At 47.8% G+C, this 12,831-nt stretch overlaps 1 protein-coding gene across 1 annotated transcript; it reads left to right on the top strand.

The window, feature by feature from the left end:
• The first annotated feature begins 643 nt into the window (after positions 1-643).
• Positions 644-6,699, top strand: TEX55 (testis expressed 55). Its single transcript, XM_075491800.1, has 4 exons — positions 644-776; positions 1,442-1,978; positions 2,255-2,317; positions 3,058-6,699. Exons 1-4 carry the CDS (start codon positions 759-761, stop codon positions 3,169-3,171), a joined length of 732 nt encoding a protein of 243 aa, XP_075347915.1. The 5' UTR covers positions 644-758; the 3' UTR covers positions 3,172-6,699.
• Positions 6,700-12,831: the final 6,132 nt, after the last annotated feature.

The raw sequence follows: 12,831 nt of genomic DNA, 5'->3' as shown, positions 1-12,831 counted from the left end.
CATGAATGCACATGTAAATACTTCTCTCAGCGCTCTACTCCCCTACCTCTTGCTTCCCCACCTCTCTTTACAAGTTATTTGACATGTCCTTTTCCACCTGACCCTTCCTGTACAGCTTGTCTCTGCCCTTCTCCTCCAGGCCTCCTCACTACCATAGTACTAACACGGCCAACAAGAGCAAATGGCCACCCTGGTCTTTCTTGCATCCTTTATAGGCGTGTGGTAAGGCTGAAAAGCCACAGCCAGGCCACGTTTTGCCAAAACGACACTGGAATTCACAGTAAAGTGACTCAGCTCCCTGCAAAACGACAGGCTGGTGCCAGGCTGGGCTATGGGCAACCCCCACGCCCTTCCCTTAGCCAAGGGACCCCTTGCTTCCACCAGGCCACAGGCAGCCGGAGGCCCCCACAGAGGGCTCACTGGCTGCTGACACGCACCAAAGACCTCTCTAGCTGCTGCAGGGGAAACAATAACGCAGGCGAGGGGGGAGCCGCCAGGCCCAGGCCCAGGCCGACGCACCGCCACGGCCCTTCACAGCCGCCTCACCGCCCCCCGCCCGGCGCTTCCGCCCTAACCCATGATGGCCGCGCGGCACGCGCTGCCCACGTGACGCCGGCGGAACCGCCTACCGAGGCACGGGGTGGCGGTTTCCTCGGCAACCACCCCGGCGTCTTCCGCCTCCTCTCCCGCCTACGGCGAGCGACGAGCGGCAGAAGAGGCCGGCGCCGGGGGCAGGCGAAGCGCGCCCCTGCCCCGCCATGGAGAGTCGGGGGCTGGTGAGGGCGGGCGGCGGCGGCGGCCCCGGAGACCTCTTCCCCCGCGCTCACCCAGCCCCGCGGGTCCCCCCGCGCCCACTTTGGCTGACCTGACCTGCGCTGTCCCCGGGTGCCCCGTCCCAGCCTCCTGCTCCCCCAGCCCCCTGACCCGCGGCCTACTGCTCCCCCCAGTGAAGCGTCCTGCCCCTCCCCCAACCCCCCTGTCCCTAGGCACAACTCTGCCCTTCCCAATTACAGGGAAGGGCACAGGTCCTACCCCTGCTCCAGCCTCACCCTGGCATCCCACTTAGGCAATGTAGCTGCAACCAGGAACCCCAAAACCAGCGAGCGGCTGACATGGCTCCTGCCTCCTCTGCCCCAGGGAGTGTACGATAAACACTTAGAGTCCCCCTAAGAAAACCAGTCAGTAAGCAAGGATCAGGCACAGGTACACCCACTGCACAGCTCAGATCAGGTCTGGAGGCTTGGGCCTGAGCTTAAATGGAGTTCCTGGGTTCACGGGCAGAAGGTGTGGGTGGGACCAGTCACAGAAATTAAATCCTATTAGTGCCTGCTGTAAGAGGAGCTGCTACATATTTGCAGGAGGATGCAGTAATGTGATGTATCTGGTCTGTGGGGCTACATGTTTAAAACGTTTTTTGTTCTTTATTTGTCAAACATTTTAGCAAGAGCCCAATGATCATTCAGAATCTGAGGTGGAGGAATCTAGCATACCACCAGCTGCTGAACCGTTTGAGGAGCAGACACCTATAGTTGAATCCCCACCGTCACTGGATGACTTACCTGGGGTTAAAACACAAGCATCTGCAGACCAGCCATCTATAGTGGAATTGCCAGTGTCTGCAGACCAGCTCATTGTTGAGAAACCACCAGGTTCTGAGGACCAGTTACCTGTTGTTGAATTTCCTGCATCCAGGGAAAACTCATATGAGATTGGATCACCTGTGGGTGAACTGCCAGCTTTTAAAGTCAAGATGTATGTGTCTGACACCACACAGGCTGGCAGTAAAACACCTGGGGCTCAATCATCAGCAACTGTAGTCAAACCAACATCAGCAACTGTAGTCAAACCAACATCAGCAACTGTAGTCAAGCCAATAGAGACTACATGTGAAATATCAGAGCAGCCAATGGTGTACGAAGACCCCTTTGAAGTCTCCGTTAAGTACATGGAGAAACACAATATTCTGCAGATATTTCAGGTGAAATTTCTCTTTCCCTTCTCCCTCCAGAGGCTTGCTTGAGAAGCTTGGTCTAAAGTTAGCTTGGACTAAATTATCCCTTCCCCAGATCCCTCCTTGTCCTGTGCTTTCTTAAGCGTAAACTTAAGAAAAGCAGTAGAAAAGGACCCTTGATCATCTTTGGGGATTGAAAGATATGCTTACTTTTTTAAATGCAGCTAGTGTTGGAGCAGAAAGTGCAGCCACCCATCTGCCCAAGGACTAATACTTCTTTCCTTCTGTCTGTCTCTGTCTCAGGACATCACAGAAAAACTGGTGTACCAGAAGCCCGATGACCCCTTGCAGTTCATGTTGCTGCAGGTATGGTGTCTTGCTGGGGCTCAGCTGCAACTGTCTGTTATGGCCACAGCGGAAAGCCAGCTTTGCTGAGCACACTGGCAACATGGTCAACCCATGACTATTTCTCATCTCTGTGTGCCTGCTGATTCTGGGAGAAGGAGAAGCACGGGGCAAGAGCAGAGTGTCGAGGGTGCAAGGGACCACATGTACTCTAAAAGGAGAGGGAGGAGAGGTATGGGACGGCGGGTGTGTGGAAGAGCGGGGGGGGGGGGGGGGGGCAGGACGGGGTGGATGTGCCCTGGAGGACTGTTATCTGAGAGGTGTGGAAAGCTTAGGGACAAGGATAGGGCCCCTCTATGTCCCTGTGACCCTTCTCCAGCTCCCTCTATCCCACACTGGGAGGGAACACTTTTCCTACCCACACGCCCCTAATCAGGAGAGTTATCTCTGCTGATCCTGCAGGGTTTTAAAACACAGGAAATTCAAAGTCAGTGGAGTGAATGGTAGTTTGGGAGTGAGTTAGAAGAAGTGTGGGGAGCTCCTTGGGGAAAGGAGGAGGTTAGAGGAAAGAGAGCAGACAGAGAAAGAGAGGGTCCTTTCCTTTACTGCCCTCTAGTCAGTCAGGGGAAGCACCACCTTTGTGATTTGCTGCTGGGTTCATGCCATACTGAATGCAGAACCTGCGGAGGAATGGCAAGGTCAGTTCTGGGCATCAGTGGTAAGGAAATAAGCTCCCAAATGACCTTTTTCCTTTTGCCCAGGTGCAGTCTATGATAAATGCCAGGCAGGCAGAAATGGAAGGAATATTGGAGGAGAACGAAGATGCAGAGGTGCTTCTGGAAGAGGGCCTGTGCACTCCTTTTGCCCCCTACTGACCTTGCTATTGTGGTATTGCATGGGGCCTTCACAGCACCATGCTTTTGTAGTCATTGGCAGTAACGTGGAAGAGGTCTGCTTGTATCTGTTTCCTGATTTTTCTGTTCTGTATGCTTGTGCTTCCCCTTGGGTTTAAATCCATAACCAACTATTGGTTTGGATGCACAAACTCAAATCTTAAAGTGCACATGGACCTGCATGCACATATGACACATCTTGAAGAGGCAGGTCTGCTGAACTCCTGTGCGGTCTGTGCATACAAATGCATAAATCCCACATTTAGGCCACCCCTAGACTCTGCTTTTCTGTGCAGAGAAAACTCACAGGTCAGACAATGCAAGTACAAAAGCAAGTAGAATTAAAAAACAGCCCTGGATGACCCACAGTCCCCTCTTTTTTTTATGCTGCATTGGTGGCTCACTGTCTTCAGCTGTGCAGCAGCACCAATGCCCATCTAATACTTTGAGAGGCTGGGTCTGTGGCTTTCCTGCTGCCCCCAGAGCTCCTGTGATGCAAGAAGCTGTCTCTCTGCTTCTTCCACACACTGGGTACAGCTGTCTCACCCTTAGCCATCCCTGCTGTGTTCCGATCACTCTGCTTTTTGGGATTGCCCTGCTTGTATTGTTGCAAGTACAGTGTATATTTTGATAAACAGAACAGTAAAACTACAGTTGCACACACCCTCTGTGGCTTCAGAAAACATGGTCACTCAGGAATGTGGGAAGTGAATAAAACTAAACAAAAACCAACCACTGGTAGCCCAGGAAATTCAGAGTCAAGGTACACTTTGCAAACACGTAATTTGAACTGCTTTTGATTCTCAAGACACTTACAGTCCTCATTTTCATACTATCCAAGTGTCTGTTTCCACCACCCTGTAAAGAAAGTTTGTCTTTCTTTTTCTTGTCTCTTGCCTGAAGATTATTGAAAATGTGCAACAGAGCATACTGTTATTTTGGCTTCATTTCATGTGTATGTGCAGTAGGTGCCAGAAAGCTTTTTGTCACTACAGACTTTTCTCTTTTTTAGGCAAGTGCTCTAATTTCATGACGGATGGTAGCTTATTCCCAAATGACTGTCTCTATGGCTATGAAAAGAGCACCATAGAAACTTATCTTCCATCCATCTATTTTCAGCTAAAAGTCTGATGATTAGGTTGTGTGATACTCCACAGCAGAGCCTGGGCCCAAAAAGCTTGGGAATAACACAGGCATGTATTTGGCATACAAATTCTGTGTCTGAGAAGAGTTGTCTTTCTATCCAAGGTTCTCAAGAAAGATCAGTTAACTCATGTGTTTCCAGGTTAAAGGCAGGTAAGCACCCCTGTCATTCATAGGGCAGGAAGGTTTTCAAGGTTATTGTGAGCCTAAAGATGGCTCAAGATTCAGATAAAATCTTCATGGGTTTTATAAGAGGTTTGATGTAGACTTAGGCATCTAGGTCCCACTGAAGCATTGAGGTGCTTTGAAAGCCTTGCTTATCTTCAGCAGCTGGAAGAACTGGACACTTAATGAAACAGAGAGAGTGATTGTTTTTCAGCCTGATATATTTTTGATCAAGAATTTATAAGTGGCCCTGTACATACATGCGCTGTGAATGTAAGGGAAGTGCTAATGCACCTCTGTGAAATAGGAAATGCATGGAAGGTGAAGATACCGGCTGAAGCCTTTTCAGCTCCATGGTCACTTGTCAGCTTGTTTTCCCAAGAGATGGAGATGTTGGCATGTCTTTGAATTTTGTTGTAGAACAGGATTAGGGTGCTTTTGGGTACAGCCTTAGCTGTGAACTTCCTGTTTCTATCATTTGTGTATTGTATTTTGTAGTTCTCTTTTACTTATGAAAAACTTTTGAGTTGTAATATATTCTCAGACTATAGATGTATGCCCTCAACTTCATGTCAGCATTAAGGGAGTTATGCAAGGAAAGATCCTTAATTTCTCTTTCAGATAAGTTGAAGTGAGCTGGAACGTAGTCTTCTTACAGATGACAGAAGTTCTGCAAGAAAGGCCTTACCCAGAGTTCCTCAGCAACATCAAGGCCAAACTTTTCCTTTGGTGGCCTGGCCACATTATCTCATGCTACCAAAGTTGCTGCATGGTAGTAAGAAGTCCTCCCCAGTGCATGTAAGAGAGAGCAGCTGTCTTCTGTTTCTCAGGATCAAGGTCCCTCTCCTTTGAGGAGCAGCAGTTGTATAGAAATGAATGTGGCTGCACTCAGGATGGCTGTGTGGGACTGCAATTGGCTTGTGTAGATGGCAAGAGACTGTGGAAGGCAGTAGGCCAAGGAAAACCCTTCAGCTTTCAGGCTTAGGGTGGAGTTGATCAGCTCTGAGCAAGGGCTTTGACCAGAAATATTGGGGAACCCATCATGAGCTCTCTGAGGAGAAATGTCACTTCCTTCTCCTCAAGCCTCTCAAATGATTGGATTGTATTTTGAACTGTATTTATTGAAGAAAAAAAATCCAGGAACTTAGTTTTATGAAAAAAAAAAAAAAAAAAAAACATCCTCCAGAAGGTGTGCAGATTATTGTGTTTAGGCTAATGCAACACAGCTGTCCTTTTTGATTTGATTCAGCAAAACTTTCAGAGTTTTGCTGAAAAATACATCTTAACTCTAGGAAAATTCTACCTCACATTAAGGCACTAATGCACCACTGCTGTTTGTGTGTGTGAAAGCTTTTCTGTGGTGAAGAAAAGGAGAAAAGTTAGATTTAAAATGGAAATATTTATTGTAGTCTTAATTCCAGAGTGACTGTCCCTTTTCCATAATTTCTTTCCCAAACCATTGGATCCGTGTTTCTTCTTCGTAAGTGGATATTTATCAACATGACATTAAACTGTCGTTAAATTTCTTGCCTTGGGTGCTCTGAAGGAATTAACAGTTCATTGTGTGTAACTGAAACTATTCCATATAAGTCCTTATAGCACGCTAGTCACAGTATATTTGAATGCCCTCCAGTAGTGTGCTAAGCAACGTGACTAACATCTGTTGTTTGTTCTTTCCCCTCTCCACGAGGGAGATGTCTGTGCACTGAAGTGCATTCTTTTTAAAAGGGTGTTTTGTTCTTTTACCCACACCTGTGTATTGCTCTGTGCTTCTAATGGATAGGGATAGGTCATGGAGTGGAAGGTGGGGAGGTTGGAGGTATTTTGTAGTTCCCAAGGGTGTTTCCTCTGTAGTTTGAGCTGGGCACCGAGAAAGCGCAGTATTTTCACAGATGAGATTTTTTGTTGATCCATGGGCTGGCACAGAAGCATGACATCCAGTTCAGCTGCCAAATAGCATGGTCTTACGGTGCACAGACCGTTTCTGTTGTGAACCTTGTAGTCCCCCAGAAGCACGATGCGGAGGGGCCAACCAGAAGGAAAGTGCACTCACAGTGAAATAGGTGTCTTGGATCAAAACATCAGTTTCTTTTTCTGCCATCTCTGTACAGAACTTAAAATGACTCAGATGCCCCAAGCAATACTAAAGTTGCCTGTGTACTGCCTCTGACCAATTAAAAAAAAAAAAGTTGTAACTGCTGATTAAAGATCCTTTGAAAAGTTCACACAGACTCTGCTCTGCTTCTTAGGTGGAGGGCACAAGCAGGATAGCTCTTCAATGGCCAGGTACTTACAGCATGAGACATTTCATTGTGACTCACTGGATATGAGTCATTGCTACATAACACCAATTTTAAGCTAGTTTAATGCCATTGATTTCAAAGTTTCACAATCATGTGAAACTTGAAGTAGGCAGCAGCAACTATTCAGGGCTTGCATGTCTGAAATGGAAGAAATTAACCTCTGGGTAAAGCCTGACAAAGAGCTTAGCTCAAGAGAGCACTCAAGCTGAAGACTGAAGAATGTGGGAGTGCTTAGAAAGGGAATATACCAAGGCAAACTGATCAAACCCTGTCTGACGTGCCTTCAGGTTGTATTCAAGGGAAAGGTCACTTTCAAGGTCACTCTTGACCATTCTTCCAGCCAGATGAAATGCAGAAGAAAAAGAAGAAACATCTCTTTAAGGTCAGGCATCAATATCCATGGCTGTATTCCTTTTTTGGGACTGCCTTCATGGACAACATTGATGTAGCAGCATCACCAAAAGTTCATGGCCATGCCTCAACATACACAAATGAGAAGGGGAACTTTGAGTTGTTGAGGTGACATGGGTTGGATGAACAGTCACGTGCCATCTCCTCCTGGGGAAAAGTGGTGGGCTGGAGTGTCACTGCAGAACAGCTGAAGATAGGCAAGGCAATCCCAAGAGATTTCTATACACATAATTCAAGACTGGAAACTGACTGCAGACACTGCGGTACTTGGTCTGTATCAGAAATGCCTGGTATGAATGAATGAAGTGGCTCTTTCTTTCTCCGTCAAGGCTATCATCCCAGTTTGCTATGCAACTCCTCTCCCAGGTGGGAAGAGGTCACCCTCCTTTGCTGGTATCATGTCATAAACTGCAGTGAAATAATACCAGGGAAGAAACAAACTATGAGATGGACTCACTTGCTTTATATGCTGTTACTTGCTTTGAGACCAAAATTAACCTCTTGTTCATTGTCACTCATTAAAGTGGCAAGCAATGGAGGAACACAGGGCTACACAGAGCCAGACTTATGAAGGTGCACAGCTATCTAGCACAGTTCACAAAGTAAAAAGGTAGGCAATGTAGCTAAGGGATTGCAACAACCAGCTTACACTGGCAGTGACAACTTCACTATTAACTTACCAGCCTTTAAGGCAAATGGCTTATTTGCAATCACCTGGTCCAACACTTAAAAATTCTTCTTACAAACTAGGAGCCAGGATCCATATTAGGGTTAGGGAGTTTGTAAGAACAAGAGGTGACCGCTGTCCTTCCTCCTTCCCGTCCCTCAGCTTATCTTCTAGTATAAAACAGGAAACCAAGGTGAATAAAAACATGTGGAACAGCACATTTGTTTGTTAATGGGAAAAATGCATGTCCTACCAGCCCTTGAAGAAAAACAGTTCCCACCTTGAGGAGCTTTTGGTGTTTGGACAGATGAGTAGACATTAGGGAGGTTATATTAGGTTATATTAAGGTTATATTAAAGGTTATATTAAAATGCAAGCAAGTGATCAGAGAGCCAAAGATTTTTAACAGTGACTGAAAGTTGCGTAAACACCATGAACACCACAGGAGTCCCTCTGAAGAGCAGAACAATGCCTGCTCTAGCCCACTATTGTTTAAGCATCCCCTTGGGTCTAGCATAATATCCTGCCTCTCTGCAAGGAGATTTAGGGAAGGGCAGTGTTGCCAGTTTGCTGAAACCCCACAGTACTGAAAGCAAGTACTGCTCATTGGAGAACGCAGCTTTTGGCCCTGTTGTTTGAATCCTTGGTAGCATAACTGAGCTATCTTGAGAGACTCCTTGACCATGGTATGATGCCATGGTGCTGATATATGTTTGACATGGCAGATAGGAGTGCATATGGGAGAAGCTCAGCCTGTTGTTGGGAGCAACAGCTCCGTACTTTTTGCCCTATTTGTCTAAATGTTTCCAAATGAAGAGCAACACTCTTCAGAAAGGTAAGAGCTGGGCAGAGTCCAGCACAACTATAGATAGAATTACTTTTCGTAGTTACCTTTCAGAGACATCTTAGAAGTTGCCCATAAACCTTCCGGGCTTTTCAGAAGTCGTGTGGTAAAAACCGGCTCTTGAGTAGTAGGCTAAAAAGCATCTTGAAGAAAACGAAGGGTGAAGCTTAACCTTTCCTATGTGTGCCCATGAGAGGGCAGCACAGACCGGCTGAGCCTTCGCTAGAGGCTATTAAGAGGCAGGGAGACTAACTCAAGAGCTATATCCAGCCGTGGCTGGATATACAGTAGCTACAAGTAGAGGAGAAAAGGTCCATATAAAAGGGCTTGATGGCCCAAAGCACAACTCCATCCATCGCCCACCTGAAACTAAAACCCAGGTACATCTGGGTACAGGGTTAACTGGGTCAAACCCCAGTTGTACAACAGGGTCTGAGTCTCACAGACTTCTGAGGGAAGTTTCCAGTTAGTTGCTGAGACCTTAACAGAGAGTTTCAGAGGAAGAATAGTGCATAGTGCCTACAGTTCTGTCAAAGCAATGAGTCGGTGTGAGACATCAACCACACCCTTGCCAAGGCAGAGGCTGTCGCCCCAGCAGTGCTATAAACCCACCCAAGGCATGCAGGCTATTTATTACCATCCCAGTGCTACTAAGCACCGCACCAGCCAACACCCCTCTGCTATTCCCCTTTCCTCCTGCTGCTGAGAGTTTTGCGATGCAACTTTAACTTGACTGTCCTCCCTCTTCCTCTTGGATGCTGCAGCCCTCTGGCAAGGTGGATGGTGGAGATACTGAGATAAATCAGACATATGCTTGCAGCACTTGGCTTATAGCAAGCGTGTTGGAAACCAGATAGTGACAGGCAACCGTATGTAGATGGCAGTGCTCCACTGCCAGCCGGTTACAGCCTCCCAGATCAGAAGCAGATAATGCAGAGGAGGCAAGCAGGATGGATTTGGGAGGAATGAGGTATCCCCAAACACCCTTCAATAAAGAGCTGGAACAATTCACGTGAACAAATTTCTTTGGCCCCTTGCAAACAAGCAGTAAAGTCCCTGAACAAGACCTCTTCTTTCTACCATGTTGTGGCTTGTGACTGACACACGGGATTTTGGAGGAGAGGTTTTTAACCATCAGCAAGAGCAATGCAGTCACTGGGTCCAGATAGAACAGCTTGTTCCCAGCCTGTTAGATGAAACTCAACTGAACCACCGGCACCAAAGCACGGTCACAGTGCCAAGGTAATTCAGGAGCTCGGACTGCATCCTAATAGATATATCGACACTGGCATCTGCAGTCTTTCAGAAGCCAGAAAGCCCTCAAATTCACAACCAAGAGCAATATGGAGACACTTTCTAGCAGACCTTCCCCGGACATTGTCAGCCTTTTAAAGGAGCTATGTAAAACACAAGCAGAAAATTTCTGTCTTCTCAAAAGTCTTTTCTCCTGCTATGTATTTTGCAAGATGCCAGGCAATCCATTGCCCAGGCACAGTGAGATTTCTAGACTCCCTGTGGTCAGGCTCCTCGTCAGAGGGAGCTGGCCTGCCCTCATCTGAAGATGAGATTCAAGAGGAAGCCATGTCCCATTTACTGACCTTTTTACGCCATCAAGGGTTTTGGCTGGGGAGTGCCACTCTTGCAGGGCTTGGCTCCCCTGCAAGAAACTCTTGCTGGTGGGAGGGGAGCCAGGGCAGGGCTTGACCTTGGGGCTCCCCCAGGCTCCTCCATGCTTCTTCTATCTTCTGGTCTCTGTGTGTACAAAAATGTGACCCGTAGGTTGCTGAAAGACCTAGGTGAGATCAGGAGCATTACGATGCAGATATTTCAGTCTGGGTTTTACTTTGCAGAAATTAGCCTGAGGCCTGTGATGAGGCTGTCCTACGAGTTTCCTTCGTAGTCAGCATCCTTAGGGGAGATTTAGAGCCCAAATCTCTCTCAAGGTGTACAAGAAGGCACCCTGAGGGTCGTCTTTATTGACAGTAGTAGCAGCCAATAGAGATTAGCCTTTATAAACAGCCACTATTTCTCTAAGTTTTTGGGTTGAGACCACTGAGTAAGGGAGCCACGGCAGCTGGCCCAATTGTTAGCAGTGGGGTACCAATATTTAATTAGTAACTGCCTTTACCCACAAGTTCAAATTTCACTATGAGCCCTAGTCCAAGACTCCCTGGGGAAGCCGTTCCCTGCCTGAACCCAGTTCTTTACCAGACAGAGCAGCTTCCTCCAAGTTGTTTATCCTTTCTGCCTGCTCGCTCGTCAGAAGGAGAAGAAATGGTCTCTTCTGAAAGGTTGAAAGTATAGATTTTCATGCAATCACATGATTCCAGTAGCTTGGGCTTTATGCAAACACCCAAAATTGCAAATCTTAACAACACCAAAACACAGCCATGGTTAAAAGCTCATGAATAAAACTACCCTAGAAAATTAGATAAAAAGGTGTATCCCCCTCCTTCCTCAAAATATTAAGAAACCCCAATCCTTCAGAGTGTGCTTTATAGCACTCTTCTTAGGAATGAATGCAATATGCAATGCCATATTCATGGGTGGATTATACATTGCCAAATGCAAAATACCAGGATTACTGGTGTCACAAAGATGCTGTATCTGGGTTTTCTGTAACGCTTTTCACCAAGGTATCTGAGGTTTTAGAAAGAAGTTACTTACTGCATTCCACATTATACTAAATATATACATACAGTTCTGCTTTTCAGTCTATAAGTTTGCAGGCTTAGCTGGAGTGGCTAGCCCAGCCACCCAGTGGTTTATCCTAACCCACTATAATTAGCCCATGGTTGTTGCTAACGGTATGCCATTTGTCTCCCCACACTCAGCACTGTTTGGTAAACATTTTCAGGGACAGAGTTGCTCTCCCCTGATCTCCCTAGGTGGTGTTCACTTATTTATTCTCCGCACCCCGCAGTTATTTCTCTGTCTTGAGGTTGAGAGGTATAGAAGTAGCAAAAAAAGGGCAAAAACGTTGCAGAAAGGGGGAGGCGGCTGTAGCGAAAGTTACAACCCGGCTGGGGAGGCAGGGGGCAAGGCTGGTGTGGGGCCAGGCCAGCTGCAAACCCGAGGGTTGCAGCGGACATCTGTCCCTCATGGCCCACATCCTTGCCCCCTGCACAGATGCACTGAGATGGGAGAGGAGGCGGCCGAGAGGAATTCCCTTCTCCTCCCAGGAGAAGCTGGCTCCCGGCCACGGCACGTGGAGGGCTTGGGCAGCACGCACGAGCCTCAAGCCCAAATCTGGCCAAGGGAAGGAAGGTCAAACTGCGGACCGGGAAGCAGCTGTTCACAGCCCTCCTGGGAATGTGGGAGCAAAGCCTGGGGGCAAGAATTGGGGCTGGGGCTGCTGGCAGCGGTGCCCTCACGGGGAGGTTGTTGACCCGGCCGGTGAGGTGGGGACTCTGCCGGGAAAGGTGGCAGCCCCTCCGCTCACGGGCAGCGCCTTTGCAGCACGCTGCAGCAGGGATGCTTGGCCTCGCCCCCAGCAGCGCTGCTCTGCTCTGCTGTCGTGCGCTGGAGGGATGTTCATCAAAGAAGACCCCTCTCTGGGACAAACAGATGGTATGTGTCGTGCTGAACCTGTGCATGCGTGCACGGGCTCGGCCAACGCTGCAGCCACACTGCTAGGCATGTGGGATTTCCTGAGCCCTCTCCCTTAACTGTGAGATTTTATCTTCCTATGCAATGTTTCAAATGCAGTTAGGAGCCTCCTGTTCATGGATGGGAGTGGTTCCTTCGTGATGCTGGCATGAGGTGGTCACAGAAATTACTCCTGGGACCCTTCTGCTTTGGCTATAAGCTCCTTTTCCTCCCTGTGTACTGTCTCCCTCTCTCCCGCCCTAATTCCTTACTCTCACACTCTGTCTTAAACCACTATTTCCATGCTGTGAAGAAAGGAAATTCAAAGGATGCAGGAATGTGAAAGAGTATTCTCAGAGGTTAGGAGCAAGGCCAGCCCACTTGAATTACCTACAGCATCTACTCAGCCCTTTTCAGCATCTTTGTTCTCTCATTAGGCATCCTCCAGCATCCCTCCCATGCCAATTTTCAAAAGCCATGGCACACTTAGTGACAGACATGTTCTCACATTGCCCTGTCAC

The sequence above is a fragment of the Mycteria americana genome, chromosome 1, assembly GCF_035582795.1.
Source record: "Mycteria americana isolate JAX WOST 10 ecotype Jacksonville Zoo and Gardens chromosome 1, USCA_MyAme_1.0, whole genome shotgun sequence".
NCBI lineage: Eukaryota > Metazoa > Chordata > Aves > Ciconiiformes > Ciconiidae > Mycteria > Mycteria americana.
Note: the sequence above shows the minus strand (reverse complement) of the source record. Positions and strands in the feature narration are given on the sequence as shown.